Here is a 16,225-nt window from a genome sequence, read left to right on the forward strand (position 1 = left end):
AATGGAAGAGTTGGTTAGATAACTAGGAAAGAGATTTCAAGTCAGATTTGAATGGAAAATAAACAGTTTATAGCATCATTTATCCCACTAGTATTCAGTGGGACATTCAAATGACCAAGAGTCAGTTTGGATGAGGGTTATAATTCTGAATGTCTTCGTAATATAAAAATAAATGTTGTTAAATATAAAGAAACTAGTTTTATGGAAGTTTAAGGATGCCTTTATCAATGATCGGTCCAACTGAACTGAGAGTACAAAATTCTTGGAGACTGAGTTACTCCAGCATTAGTGAAAACTGAAAAGCCTCTCCAGAAATGTATAGTTTCTTGATTCGACCCTTAGCTTGATTTGAAATTCTAGCAGCTGCTCTCCAGCAAGTGTTCCAAAAAGGACTGGGATAGGCCTCGGATAGGCCTGGAGGTTCGCGTTCCGCTGGGAAAATCTCTCTTCCCCCCTCCCTTTAACTGATTAACAGCTTAATTGACTGCCTGCTAATGCCCCACAGCATCTTGGGACTCCCAACTTGGGAGTTGTAGTTCTAATTCCCTTTGCTATGGTTGCAATAAGGCAGCTGTGAGAACACAGCTCCCAAGGTGCAATGTGTATATATAATGTTCACTCTAAGTGGATGGAAGTCCATCCAATGAACTTCACAACCTCAGTTCTAACAGGTGACAAACTTCAACAGACCTTTGCTTGTCACGAACCTCTAGTGGTACTGGTCACAGATAATGGACCAAATTTTCCCAGCTAGGACTTCAAGGAGTTCTTGCAGAAAAATGGAATTAAATACGTCTCCATATCATCCTGCTTCAAATGGCTTAGCCGAGAGAGCCATTAGAACTTTCAAAGAAGGAATGAAAAAGATGACTTCTGGGACTTTGGAGACCAAGCTGGTTCAATTTCTCTTGAAATATAAAATCCCCCCCCTGATGATGATGGGGGTGAGTCCATCCGAGTTGTTGATGGGGATGAGGGTATGCACCCACCTGGATTTAACGCATCCCAAACTAGAAGAGGAAGTGCAAAGGAAACAGACTCTTCCAAAAGGTAACCATGATTACCACACTAAAGATAGAGACTGCGGAGTACAGGATCATGTCTATACCAAGAGTTTTAGCACCTCCCAACCTATCTGGATCCCAGGTAGAATTCAAGCACAGATGGGGCCTCTACTTTTTAAGGTTGGTTTACCAGATGGCCGAGTCATCAGGCAACATCAAGACCACATCCACAGGAGAACTGGTGTGCAAGATTCTGTGAAAGTGGGAGAGGAACAAGAATGCCCAGAGTACCAGAGTCCCTGTGGCATTTCAGAGTCAGATGCCCACTGTAATTTGATGCCCCCTTCCAGGTCACTGACCAGGGAAGATTCTGAAGAAACTGACTGTCACGACTCAGGTGGGGTGTCACCTGACGCTGCCACCACTCTGGATTTAGGATCCCTTGAGAAGGCCCAGAGCACCCTCCCAAGACCTTCAGACCTCCCTTTTGGCCGAATAATAGGTGTGAGGACCAGGCAGAGTGAAACAAGGAAAAGGTTTATTTTATAGGAGGTCAAATAAACAAGGTGCAGGAATAATAACAGTAAGTGGGTGAAAAGAAAAGAAATCAAATGCCCTAACGAGTCTAAATATACAGTCCCAAGCTCCCTATCTCCAGTGGCCTTTGACTACTCACCCTTCCCTCAGGATGAGGGTATCTTCACCACAGCAGCCTCCCTTCTGGCCCTGTTCCCTGGGAAGAAGAACAGCTCTTCCTCTGTACCAGCTCTTTTATTATAAGTCCTTTTTCTCTGTGATTGGCTAATTTTGGCTCCAAAACCTCTCAGGGTCTTCTGGAAGTTGTAGGCCTGGCCTCCTCCCACTGCTACACAGGCTTCCTTGGCCTGCTAGGCCTTGCTTGCACAGCCCAGATCATGACACTGACCTTTCCAGGCCCAGGGATAATGACACAGTGGAAACACACTGCTATCCAGTGAGAGTAAGACGGTTTCCTAGTTATTTGAAAGACTGTATTCGGGTGACTACTAAACAACAACAACAACAACAACAATAATAATAATAATAATCAGGGGTCATTTCCTGCAGGAGCGCACAGGAGCGGAGCTCCGGCAGTAAAGAGCCCAGGGGGCGGGCACATGCAACAAGCCCCACCCCCTGCTCCGAGCAGCCCTCATTAGGAGCAAGAAGCAGCGAGGTAAGCTGCAGAGCTCCCCCCAGCCCAAGACAGTCCAGTGGCACCTTTAAGGCCTAGTTTTATTCAGGTACAGGCTCTCCCTCCTCTGTGAAGACAGATTTGCACGCCCCCCCCCCAATAGCTAGCAATACAAGAGAGTCCAGTGGAGCCTTAGCAGTGGGTGTTGCCTTCTGACACACTTCCGGTGATGGCAGGGGGTGTGGTGTAAGGAAATAAGTTATGCTAATGAGTTATGCTAATGAGCTCCTGCACCTCTTTTTCTACAAAATGACCCATAATAATAACAACAACAACAACAACAACAACAACAACAACAACAACAACAACTTAAAGGGGAACGGATGTAGTAAAATGGATAGTAAGTTAACTGGGACCTGATTATGGGTTGAAGGAAAACTCCACCCACTGGACTATTCTCTGTTCTTACTTTCAGTTTCTGTGTTAGTCTGAAGTTGGTTGCAATAAAGCAGTTGTGTTACGTTCAATAACTTATGTGAGTACCAAGATTTATTTAATTACCACCGTAAGATCACAAAAGGAACATCCAATTTCACCAAGGCATTTCACTTTAGGGTGAATGCTAGCGGTAACCCTGGCCTTTAATGATTTAAACTGTTCTTACGGCATCAGCAGCCAAGCTGTTTGAAGTTGTGGAGATGAGACTGGAGGGAAAGGGAGGGATGGGGTAGCAAGCAAATACTTCACGGGTTGGAGACATCTCTGGGCTTGTAAGTGGACACTTCTGATTTACACCAGCTCAGGACCTCATGACTAATCTGTAAATTGTCTTCATGGTGACCATCCGTCACTGCGGCTTTCCATTTTTCTCTAAAACTCTTGATTCTGCAGAAATACAATATGTCATACCTCTGCCCGTAGAAGTCCTGAAATATGGTCTTCCATTGTGGAACTGCAGAGAGCAGAAGGTGAATATTTGTGTTTGCCAAAAAATGCATTCACGGCATGAAACAATATCCTGTAGGCAAAAAGGCAGCATGATAGAGGGATCCTTACACCGTGTACCGATTATAGGCTGACCCCTTACATATCAAAGAAAATAAAAAAGACAGGCAATTGTCAAATCTATGGGTTGGATCCAGTAGAACATTTCAACTAACAGATGGGGGGGGCAGTTTTTACTGATTTCCTCCTTCCCGTCGCAGACCTCCATTTCCCCCTTCATGTTATTCCCGGGTGTTCTTCTGTCCCCTAGGAACAGCATTCATGGGACATTGGCGTCTGCAGCAGGAGATGGGAAGATGAGGAAGTCCTGCTCAACTTATGGGAACCCCTTCCATCAATGGAGACTTTTCATGGGATCAAAGACAATGCAATACTGATTTTTTCCAAGATGGTGGCTCTAGAGCAGAGCTGTCAAACTCATTTGTTACGAGCAGGGCTTTTTTGTAGAAAAACCCCAGCGGGAACTCATTAGCATAATAGGCCACACCCAACAGAAACACAATAGCATATTAAGCCACACCCTGACCGCACAGCTCATTAGCATATTAGGCCACACCCCCATGCCTTCTCTTGGCTTGCCCGAGTGCCCCGCAGCTGTGGGGACCCCAGCCAAGCCGGCCTTTGGACAGGCTGGGGAAGGCACAGGGAGGCATTTAAATGCCTCCCCGATCCTTCCAGGGGGCCCACTGGCCCACCAGCCTCAGAGTTGCGGGGGGGTCACTCTCCAGGCCTTCCCTCTGTAGCCACACATGCAGAGGTTTTGGCTGTAGTGGGCATGGCCAACTCTGAAGCCAGCCGGAACTCCGTTCCTGTGCGTTCCTGCCCAAAAATAGCCCTGGTTACAAGGGCTAAATTTGACATAAATGTCTCTTTGTCGGGCTGTACCATGCGTGCCATAAAACATAATGCCGGGTACTAGAGATAGAAACTGCATAAAGGACAGCAGCTGGTAAGCTCCGAGTTGGTGTGTTCTCACTGTGTGGCCCCATGGGCTGAGAGGGGGGTACGGAGGAAAACCCACAGAGACGGACTGGAGAGGCAGGAGTGCAGTGCTGGGCAGATGCTCCCACGATGCTTGACTGCTGCAGGCGAGGTCGTTCTGCTATGCTAAAGCCATAATGGAGTGGCCCTGCCCACTCCCCTCGCTGGTACTCCCTCCCTTGCATCAGTTGCTCGCGGGCCGCATAAGAGCCCTAGACAGGCTGGATCCATCCCCCCAGGCCTTATGTTTGACACCCCTGCTCTAGAGATTTTGGAATTGGAAGATAAAACAGTGCATGAATGTTCCTGATTTGATGTCTAGGATGCAACTAAGGGATTCTGTCTACAGCAGAATGCTCAATTCCTGTTAACAGTCCAGGACTCTTTTTGTAGCAGGAACTCCATTGCATATTAGGCCACACACCCCTAATGTAGCCAATCCTCCAAGAGCTTACAGGGCTCTTCTTACAGGGGCTACTGTAAGCTCTTGGAGGATTGGCTACATTAGGGGTGTGTCACTTAATATGCAAATGAGTACCTGCGACAAAAAGAGCCCTGACAGTTCACTGGACTGTTTTTGAGCATCTGTAACTTGCGACTTTGGTAACGTTCTCCATTGCAGTGTTTTCCTTGGGCATTAGCTTGGGAGCGATAGTCATTGTTGTCGTACAGCTGCAGTCCTATTGCTGTGCCACACTTCCTTTGCTTAGAGAGGAGCCCCTGTGACAGCCGGGAGCCCAAATCTCATAAAGTTTGCCTTTATATTGTGTGCCCCATATGAAGAGATGAATTATGAGAAATGTGTAATGTATAGTATGCCATTCATAGGAGGCAACCTGGGACGACGAAGGCTGTCTGTCTGTTTATAAAGGGCAGCGATGGATATAGGCAAGTGCTATTAAATATATATTAAAAACATCAGATGGATCTACAAAAGACAGTGACTTGGCCATAAAAGAATGGATTGTGGATTCACATGACATATTTCCGTATGTGCTGTGGGAATGGGCAACTTGTCCTTTTTACTCTTGTGAAGTCCGGCTGGACTTCTGCTAATGAGATTATTATTTTTTATTTTTTTTAAAAAAAATGTGTTTCATGCTGTACATTCGCACAGCATGCTTTCCTATACAGGTATTTCACTTCAAATATTTATTCCCTACCTTTTCAGCTAAGAGATCACAAGGGGCTACCCATATTCAGTGAATAAAATCTTGGAAATCAGCATTACACTCCTACGGAGAGTAAATCTCTGTATACTATTAGCCACCTGTGGCCCTCGTCTGTGGAGAGCTAAATCTGCAGATCAGGGCCACGTGGAGGCTGAGCAGATTTTTCTGCAAATTTGGGGCACTCTACAGGTTTGCAGAAAAATCTGAAATCGACATTAAAGTATATAGATGGGTTTAACCCCTCCCCCCATAATATATATATTTGTGTGTATGCAGACAATGCTGTTATCTGTTCAGAACAGAGCCACTACACCCTGGCAGCTGCACTGGGCACGACCTCAGCTTCAAAGGACTCTGGCAGCCACAGCAGCCTGGCCGCGATGGCGGGGGACACCCGGGAGTCACTGCAGCCCAGCTGTGGTGGTGCACAATGCCCAGCAGCTGCACTGGACCTGGCCGTGATGGAGGAGGGTGCCCGGGAGTCACTTGTCAGCGTATTGGAAGCGCCAATAATCACACACAATCCAGGTTGGCTAGTGCTGACTATATACAGTGGTTTATTTACATGATATTTACATACAGTCCATCAGCATTTGTAGTTTCCAATTCACTGGGCAATCCAACAAAGTGCTCCGCATATAACTCCATTCACCAGAGTGAATACCCATATGGAGACTGTACTCATTATATACATCTCAGCACCAATCAGAGTCCTAATGCTGACTCATGGTGGCAGAAACTTGGCTGATGCAACCTTGATGCAGTCCTGGACCTGGTGGCATGCCACATGACACCGTAACTGTCACCTTAGATCAGGTTGATCTACTTCATTTACCTTACCAGGCTGTCATCTTGTCCACCATACATTTCAGTGTGCCGTCATCACTGTGACCCAGCTGTGGTGGAGGAGGGCTGTTGGCAGCTGCTGCAGCCCAGCCGTGGTGGCAGTAGATGCCTGGCAGCCGTGTCAAGCTTGGCTGTGGCTGAAGAAGATGCCAGTAGCTGTGCCAAGCCAAGCATCAGTGGAGGATGACTCCAGGTTCATTCCCACCACCACCCCACAAGTCCCCCCCCCACTGAGCCAAAAGGGGAATTTCCTCCACAAGTATTGTGGGGTCCCACTTGTAATAATTCATACTGGGTGTGGGGGGATTGTAGGTTTTTTTTCACTACTGATGTCTCCTAGATGAGTCATCTTGGCCCAAAAGCTGGATAATGCGTCTACTTTCTGAGAAAGCCCTCTTCTCCTTTTGAACACCTTTGATGGGCAGGGAGGGAATAGATAAAGATTTTAATTCAATTTGCTAGAGGTACCGTTTAACATCAGGTGATAATTACAGTAGTAAAGTTAATGATCTTGACTGTGTTCAAGGTAAGATGCTGTAAAATGCAGTTAACAAGTGCAGAGATGCACTGAATGAAACAAACAGTGGAATCCCTCCCCCCACCCCATATTCCAGGAAAGGAAGAGGAAGTCTGCAGGGAGAGTTCACTGAAGGGCAGCATATTGTCAATTTTTTTGGGTTTTATTTACACCATTAGATTTCTGCCTTAGGCATCATAATGCCCTGGGCCATTTCTGTAAATTGAAAAGAAGTCAGAGTATAACCACATTAAGTAGAAAGATTCAAGGCATTACAAGAAAGTCCAATATCATTCAAGTCTATATACAGATTCCATGACTGTTTTTTACCTCAAGCAATGTAATTTCACCAGGGGTCATTTCGTAGAAAAAGAGCTAGGGGAACTCATTAGCATAATTCATTAGCATATGCCACACCCCCTGACATCAGGGGCCCGGCAGTGGACCTGCAAGGCCAGCGGGAGTGCAAGGAAGCCCCGCCAAGGCCCTCCCTGGCCCCAGGCAGGCAGGGGTGGGGAGAGGCGGGGAGGAAGCAACTTACCCTCCCTCTTCTCCTGCCTCCTCCTGGCTGAATGAGAGCTGGAAGCGGGGTGGCCGGAAGCAGGGGGCGGGGCTTCGTCATGTACCCCGCCCCCTGCACCTCACCCGGGGGAACTGCATTCCCCACATTCCCCCCCGAAATGACCTCTGAATTTCACCCTTTGCAAGGGCAGCTATTGTCGGTGCAGGGACGCCAGGCCCCCTCCCGGTGAGGGCAGGTGTCCCCCCCACTCCAAGGTCCCACCTCTCTGCCACTGATCAGCTGGCTAGCAGGGGTACTAACCACCAAAAAAGGGAGGGGCACACAACATTGCAGCAATGTGCCTATGTGACTTCAGCATGACCCCGAAGTGATGTACGCTGCAATGTAGCTAATCCTACTACAGAGTTTTTGCCCAGAAACCAGAGCATTGCCCCAACGTCCCTGACATGCCTATGTGATTTTTGGGTCATGTTAGAAGTCACATTCACTGGAGAAGACCCTGATGCTGGGAAAGACTGAAGGTTAAAGAAGACGGGGACGGCAAAGGATGAGATGGTCAGACAGTGTCATAGATGCAACGAACATGAAATTGAGCCAACTTCAGAGGACGGCGGAAGACAGGAAGGCCTGGCGGGATCTGGTCCATGGGGTTGCGAGGAGTCGGACTCGACTGTGCGACTGAACAACAAAGAAGTCACATGGGCATGTCGCTGAAACACCCTCTGCAACTCCCTGCTGCTGGCAAGGGACCCCCATCCCCCACTGGCTGCCAGGAGGGACTGGGCAACCCCAGGTCAGCATGAGTGTTGCGTGGACAACATTTCCACTAGTATCATAAGAACCTACTGGATTAGGGTTGCCAGCTCAGCCTGTGGGCAGGGAATCCATTTGGGAGACTCCTCGAGATTTGGGGGTGGAAACTGGGGTGGACAGGGGCCTCAGTGGGGTACATTGCCACCAAGTCCACCCTCCAAAGCATCCATTTTTTCCGGGGGATCTGATCTCTGTAGTCCAGATAGAAGCTGTAATTCTGGGGGATCCCCAGGTCCTATCTGGAGGCTGGCATCTGTATACCGGATAGTTCAAAAAAGACTATGGAAGATGCACAGGCAAAGCATTCAAAGTAGTTGTAGTTGTAGTAGTAGTAGTAGTAATAGTAGTGGTGGTGGTAGTAGTAGTAGTGGTGGTGGTGGTAGTGGTGGTGGTAGGAGTAGTAGTAGTACTACTAGTAGTAGTAGTGGTAGTAGTGGTGGTGGTGGTGGTAGTAGTAATGGTGGTCGTGGTGGTGGTGGTAGTAGTAGTAGTAGTAGTTCTTCCTGTGAAATGATTGGACATCACTAACAATATACATATTTTATCACCTGAAGAATAGGCAGTAAAGATGGAATGATGTTAATGGACACTCATGTTGAAAATGAAGAAATTTTGTGAGTGACATTGAGAGATTTTGCACTAGAGCTGCCTCAATGTTGTGCTGCCGTTTGCCCCAATACTATTGGTCAATTTCACACCCGAAGCCACGGGGCTGCATTTGACCCGCGGCCTCACCCGATTTCCTCCACAGTTTCGTGATCCTCAAAAAACAGGATCACGAAACTGCGGGGGAAATCAGGCGAAGCCGCGAGTCAAAATGCAGCCCCACAGCTTTGGGTGGGAAATTGACCAATAGTATCGGGGCAAACGGCGGCGCAACATCGAGGCAGCTCTGGTGCGAAATCAGCCATTGACTCACTCCACACCCAAGAGGTTCTCTCATTTGCCCCCCTTCCTTGAGACACTCTGTATTAAAGGAAGTTTTAAAAAATCGGTGAGAAGAAACTGGATGGCATTACTGAGAAACGGGGGCGGGGAGGAGGCCTTTCTAACACTAAGGGTCAAGACCAGTTTTTCTCCCCTGCCATTTTTTTTTTAAAAGCTAATATCTCAAAGGAAGCATAAACTATTGTGATAAGATTACGAAATAAAAGTATTTCGTAATCTTATCACAACAGCTTATGCTTCCTTTGAGATATTGTCTTATATTGTGATTCTCTCAGTCCCGTTACCATTTTTTAAAAGCTGGCAATCTTAGAAAAAAGTCAGCGTTGCACCGAGCTCTGCCCTGAAGCCCACCAGTAGCAGTCTGTTACAATAAAAATAAATCAGTGCCATCAGCCATACACTAAGGGAGTGCATTTTAGAATTAGAACTTTGGTACCCACTATTCAATTATATATAAGGAGAGATTCTCTCAGTCCCGTTACCATTTTTTAAAAGCTGGCAATCTTAGAAAAAAGTCAGCGTTGCACCGGGCTCTGCCCTGAAGCCCACCAGTAGCAGTCTGTTACAACAAAAATAAATAAGGCTCTTGTGGAAACTTAAAAACCAACCTCCCCCCCCCCCAAAACTGGATTATCACAGACTTTTTACATAGGAGATATAAGAAAAATAAGGATTTGCACTAAGATACCAAAATGGCTCAAGTGGGTAAGATGCTGAACTACAGGCTGTGGAAGGTCAGTAGTTCAGCAGTTCAAGACCCGAGTGTGCCGCATGATGGAGTGACCTCCCCTCTCTAGTTCCAGCTCCTGCCAACCTAGCAGTTCGAAAGCAAGAAATTGCAAGTAGATGAATAGGTACCACTTCAGTGGGAAGGTAACAGCGTTCCGTGCACTTTGGTGTTTAGTCATGCTGGCCACATGACCACGGAAATGTCTTTGGACAGCGCTGGCTCTTCGGCTTTGAGATGAGCACCGCAACCCTAGAGTCGGATTCGACTGGCTTTCGAGCAAGGGAAACCTTTACCTTTACCAAAATGGATGGTTCACATTGCATTTTACCTAAAATGTACAAAATGTTGATGGGGGTGGGTCCTCTGTTAAAAACCTCCTGAAGTCGTTAGCTGCAGTATATTGAACACTAAACCGGATGGTTTTCTCTGTTTGAGCAGAGCGGGCCCTAGAAACTTGGTAATAAAAGAGACAGTGTCTTCCTTGGCATGAGAGCTATGTTTATGCACCACCTAGTGGTTGAGAAAGTGTGTGATGGCGCTAGACCCTTCACTCCTGGATGAGCAGAGGGCCGTGCCAAATGTTTCCTCATTTCAGTTGGCTGCACAAAAACAGACTTTGGCAGAGAGAATATTTCCTTGGAAAACAACTCCCCCGTTCGAAAATCTCTGTGTTTGCCTGGTTTTGATCTTATTCACTGCAGTATATCTCATTCTTCACTGTGCTTTAAAAAAAACAAAAAACAAATGTAATTTCTTTTTCCTTCTTAGAGGGATTATAGTCAATGAAGAATCATAGAATGAACATGATATGGTGCCACACAGAGGTGGAACTGGCCACTGAATTTACAAGCAAATGTCCTGGTGGGTCATTGCCCCAAAGGGCCACAGTTAGCTACCGGCAAACAGAGCTGAACTAAAGCAGCAGCCCCCAGCTTTTTCAGTGTGGTGAGCAATGTCCGAGTTTACTCGGTATGATGACCCTGCCAGGGGTGGCCCAAGGTTTTTTGGCACCCTAGGCAAACTATGACCTTGGCACCCATCTAGTTCAACAGTCTTTTTCACACAAACAATCTCATACAGCTGCGCATCCACATTGTCAAGGTTGATCAGGCCGTTCTGAATATTGTTCTTAAGAATAATTTCTGAATAACACCAAAACGCATAAGAATAAAGAAAGTCTATTTGGAGGATTTGTGACCATGTGGATGCACAGTTGTATGAGATGGTGTGAAAAAGACGCCTTGAAACGAGTCTCAGCTCCGGGGGAGTCCGTCACTACCTCGTTCAATTTCGTCCGTCTTTACTATTTGTAGTTGTTATCTGTAAAACATACATGAATGTATGGTTTAGATATGTTGTTAGTTGCATCAGTATAAAATTGACTATGCACTGTTTGCAGTAACTCTATCCTGTTTATATTAGTACTATACTGTAACCCCCCTCATTTGTCTTGACAGATGAAGGTAGGCCAGTGAAACAAAACAGATTCTGAAGTCTCAATGCACTGCGAGCAACCAAAAAGGGAACCTGTAGAGCAGACATGAGGACTCGCAGCTGTTATTCCTGAAACGTACTCAAAGTAGATGGTTGCAATGAAATCAGAATGTGTATCTGCTTTCCCTCCCGTCTTTACGACACAAAAAAACAGCAATTCCGTGTTTATCAAATATGTATTGGCCACACATTCCAGTGACATTAATTACTACAAATAGTATAAGAGAGAGGAGATCAACCAAGGAAGCTTCCTGGATGATGTTTAGGAAAATCTATGGGAAATGAATTTGAAGGAGGTAAGAACAGAGCTTGTAATCAATAATGTCTAGATTATTTCATGGCCTTTTTATTGCCTGTCTGCACTTCCCGGATAAATTAAGTGTGCTGTGGCGACTGACTCCATTTTCTGTTTATTGGTGCTTGGCATGCAATTCAGAGGCATTTTATTCTTTATCATCTGGTGCAAACTCTTCCACGACAGACAGAGCAAGCCAGCTTAGAAGAGGTCTTACAGCAAAATTAATTTTGTAAGGGCTGTCTTCATGCCATGCGCACTGCTGGATCATTCGTTCGAGTTTGTAATGAAACACATGGATGGGTGGGGAACCGTACTTTTTAATCCACAGTGCGACACAGGAGATGCCCCTATGGTATCTCCTCGAGGCCTTGGAGTGTTTACAAATAAGGATAGCAACCACACTTTTATAGCCTTTTGCTGCTGGTAAAGTCATGCAAGCGGTGGCAGAAAGAACAGTGATATTCACAAGTATAGGCTACTGGGGTCTGAACTTGCTGAGTGTCAAACCTCACACCCAGCTCTCTTTGCCAAAACAAAAGGGGGAAGGGGGATTCCTATGGGGAGTGGAGTGATAGATGTATGTGTGAACCATTTGCTCTTAGTGGCATAATTTCCCCAAGTATGAAACCTCTCCCTCCCCATGTGTGTGTGGGGGGATGCCTGGGTACTGTTTGGAACCTAATTTCCATATAGATAGTGGGATACTGCATTCCCATGGGGGAGGTAGATGTAGTGGTTAGGTGTGATGAATGTGATGTGTGTGTATGTGTGTGTTCTCTGCTATTGGGGAGGGGTCCTTTCAAATTGCCTATATTAACTGGAGACTTGCCAAAATTGTTAGTTCTAACACAAGGATGCTTTAACTTGGAACTAGCTACTTTTCTCAATAAACAAATCGTTTGCTAAAGAGAGTGTTGTTGAGAGTAACTCGGCCAGTGGTCTGACACTGAGAGGGGGAAAGATTGTGGGGTTGTAGTGCGTAGCTCAATGAAAGTGCCCAACCCAGTGTGCTGCGGCAATGGAAAAGGCAACCTCTATGTTAGGGATTACTAGGAAAGAGAATGAATATAAAATGGTCGATATTGTACTGCTCATGTATAGAACTATGATGTGGCCTCATTTGGAATACGGGGTACAGTCCTGGTCATCGTATCTCCAAAAGGACATTGCAGAGCTGGAAAAAGTTCAGAGGAGGGCGATAGAGATGATTCGGGGGCTGGAGCACTTTCTCTATGGGGAAGGGCTGAAGAGTCCGTGACTTTTTAGTTTAGAAAAGAGATGACCGGGGAAGGGGCATGATAGAGGCTGATCAAATTATGCATGGGATGGAGAGAGCTGACAAAGATAAACTTTTCTCCTTTTCCCCAAATACTAGAACTTGATGGAATCCAATGAAGCTGATGGGCAGTAGGTTCAGGGCAGACAAAGGGAAATACCACTTTACACAGAGAGTGATTAAAATGTGGAATTTGCTGCCAGATGATGTAGTGATGGCCTCGGGAATCACAACAACAACAGCTTGAAGAGGGGATTATATCGATTCATGGAGGCAAAGTCTATCATTGGCGACTAGCCGTAGTGACTGAGGGGAACCTCCATATTCAGAGGCACTAATCCTCTGAATCCTAGAGTCCGGAGGCCACATCAAGGGATAGCTTCAGCCTCTTTGTCTGGTTGTTGGCTGCCTAGTTGACTATTATCTGAGACAGGATGCTGGACTGGATGGACCACTAGTCTGATCCAGCAGGGTCTTCTTATGTTCTTATATACTATCTGATGCTGTGACTATTGATAGTGTATGTTATAAGCAAAAAAAAAATATCATTTTAGATAATCTAGGCTCAGATAAAGCTGGCAAATATCACGCTGGCCCTTAAAATTCAAGCTCTAGGCAGGTGGTTAGCCTGTGGAAATGAAGGGATTTAGAGTTCTTTTTGTATCATGTGTGCGGCACACTGAAGGGATTCTTTGGCAAGACGTCCCTCCAGAATTCCAGCCTAATGCTACCCACTCTGCAAATCGAGTTTTAGGCAATAGTCTCCCCTTTATCCTCTCTGTCTCCTTTTGCATTTTTGGAACTTGTCGTGGTTCATGGGTTGGAGCCGATGAGATTTTCCACTGGCGAAATGCTGTGCTGTGTATCAAGGCACCTTCACGGATAGAAGGCATATGAGATGGAGGCTGTAGTGAGGAAGGGAACTGGGTGAGAAGGAGTGCAAAAGGTGGCTGGATCCAGCCCATAGTTCCAGCGGCATCAGTATCTCTGCTCTCTGTGATAAGCCCCAAAGCACTTTGCCTCTGTGATTTTCAGAAGGTGTATAGCACAGTCTCCAGTCCACAGGGACAAGCGATTGTGGTTAGCTTTGGAAATGAAAGGAAGGAGGGAGAGGCTGGTGAAACGCAGGAGCCTCCTTGCCTGACCACGGTTAGGAAATTGGCCCACATTAGTTCTACATGAGGTCGGTATTCCTGGAGGTTCCCTCATTATAAAGGCAATTTAAGTCCATTTCACGTCAGAAATGTGGCTATAATGGGGCACCTTTGAGGTTCTTGTGGCATGAGCTACATTTTGATGCTTGGTTAAGGTATGAGCCCTATGTGGATAACGAAAGCTGCAAAACAGAGCCAGTTGCAGGCAAAGTAGGGTGTAAGTATCTGCAGACTCAGGGGGTTCCCATGCGATCCAGGGGGCGAAAATGACGGTATATTAATCAAAAGAAGGGGCGGGTTTCTGGGAATGCTGAGATTATCTGAGTGTAAATTAGGTATTCCCTTGGCAGATTTCTGTTTAAAAACCATGCTAGAAAAAAAAAAGAATCACAGGTAACTTTTTATATTCTGAAAAACAAAGGAGTGTGAGCATATAACATCGTAATGGAGAGACACACACCCTAATTCATAGAGGTCTTATGGAGATACCAAAGAAGTTCTAATGGAGCAGACGTGAAATTAACATGCCATATACCGACTGGCGTGGTGATCACTCATTTCCCCTGTAGTTAAGACTATTGTACTTGGGAAGATGATACCTGCTGTGCTTTCAAAGGCAGGCTGTATAAAGCAAGAAATCCATCCTAACCCCAAATCTGTAAGGCCTTCCTCTTGGAAACAGGAGATAACTCTGTCTCTGAAGGGTACCCCTCCTGACTGCAGGGGAAAGATTACTTCATGAAATGCTCCCTCCATGAAAAACAGGATCCCTACATTCACAAAATCAACATGTCAGAATCTAGACTAGAATCCTCCCCTTGATGTCTGTGCACAGGGATTGTTAAGGCAGAGCATTAGTTTATGAGGCTGTCCACCTCCCCTCACCAGTGGCTGGTCACTTCATCTGCTGTTTATGAGCATTAGGTGTATTATCGTTGCCATTTCTAGGTTATGGCCACATATTCTTGAAACACCTTGTTAAATCTATATTGCCACAGCTGTTCCAACAGATGCAGGATCTTAAATCTGTGTGAATCAGAAAAGCAAGACGCTTCATCTCAAACTGATAAAAGAATTGATGTTGCCACTGAATTTCACCCTAAAGAGAACACTGAGAATTGTTAAGGGAAGCAAAAGACATTTTGTCGCAATTACTTCAAATTGCTCAGGGCTTCACCCCTCCCCCAACCCTGCCGCTTAAATTTACTACTACATTTCATCTAAACTTAAATCTAAGACAAATTTGGAAGGAGAAAGGTATACTATTTTCAATGAATATTAAAATAATGTTGCTAAAATATGTACATTTCCTCAGGGACAGAGATCATGTGACTATTAAAAAAACCATTGAAGGTTTTTAAAAATTTACTGAATGCTGTAATTTGATAAATCATGATGTAATTTCTATTTTCAAAGCAGATGATGCTACTGATAGTAGAATATGATATTTCATACCCACCAAAAAGTTGAAGTTGCAATCCTAAATAGAGTTATTCCCTTCTAAACCCATTGACTTCAGGGAGCTGAGAAGGGTGCAACTTTGTTTAGGACTGCACAGTCAATAATGACAGTATATCGAGAAATCCCACTAGTTACTCAAAAATAGTACTCAGGTATAGGGACATGACTGCTTGAAGACCTCTAAGGCCTTTATAGTGGAAAATACTGTCAATTCACAGCTGGTTTATGGCAACCCATCAGGTTTTCAAGGCAAGAGATGGACCTTTGGCAATTGTTTCATGGGCTCCTGCCTCACAGGCCATCAAAGTGATGCCACCACCCCTACTTCCTGTGGTCATTCAACCACCAGTTATGGTCCAACTCCAAAGTGAGACATCAAAAGCCATTCTGCATCCAACATTCTCTAGCAGGAGAGCCAATCCTTCCTCCTCAAGAGGGCCATAGAAGCTGTGCCTTAATCTCTGAGGGGCCAGGAATACTACTCCTGAGAGTTCACTGCGCCACAGAGAAATGGGGGCCTCTACCTCATTCAAGAAGGGGTGTCAAGTCCTTCATCTCTCCTTTCAGGTTCCATATGGTCACACTTGCTTCCATCATTCCCCTCCATAGCAGGAGAGCCAATCCTTCCTCCTCAAGAGGGCCATAGAAGCTGTGCCTTAATCTCTGAGGGGCCAGGAATACTACTCCTGAGAGTTCACTGCGCCACGGAGAAATGGGGGCCTCTACCTCATTCAAGAAGAGGTGTCAAGTCCTTCATCTCTCCTTTCAGGTTCCATATGGTCACACTTGCTTCCATCATTCCCCTCCGATCCAAGGAGGCTTGACATGCATCCATAGACCTAAAGGATGC

The 16,225-nt window shown here is 45.8% G+C and overlaps 1 protein-coding gene across 1 annotated transcript in view; it reads left to right on the top strand.

The window, feature by feature from the left end:
* Window positions 1-5,695: 5,695 nt before the first annotated feature.
* The window catches only part of LOC107110510 (iroquois-class homeodomain protein IRX-1-like), a 91,320-nt gene continuing 80,790 nt past the window's right edge, over window positions 5,696-16,225 (top strand). Inside the window, exon 1 of the mRNA XM_015411298.1 lies at window positions 5,696-5,809. Coding sequence (XP_015266784.1) covers window positions 5,696-5,809 — 114 coding nt within the window. The remainder of the gene's footprint in view (window positions 5,810-16,225) is intronic.

Source organism: Gekko japonicus, unplaced genomic scaffold (genome assembly GCF_001447785.1).
Source record: "Gekko japonicus isolate JY-2015 unplaced genomic scaffold, Gekko_japonicus_V1.1 scaffold2211, whole genome shotgun sequence".
In the NCBI taxonomy this organism is placed as follows: domain Eukaryota; kingdom Metazoa; phylum Chordata; class Lepidosauria; order Squamata; family Gekkonidae; genus Gekko; species Gekko japonicus.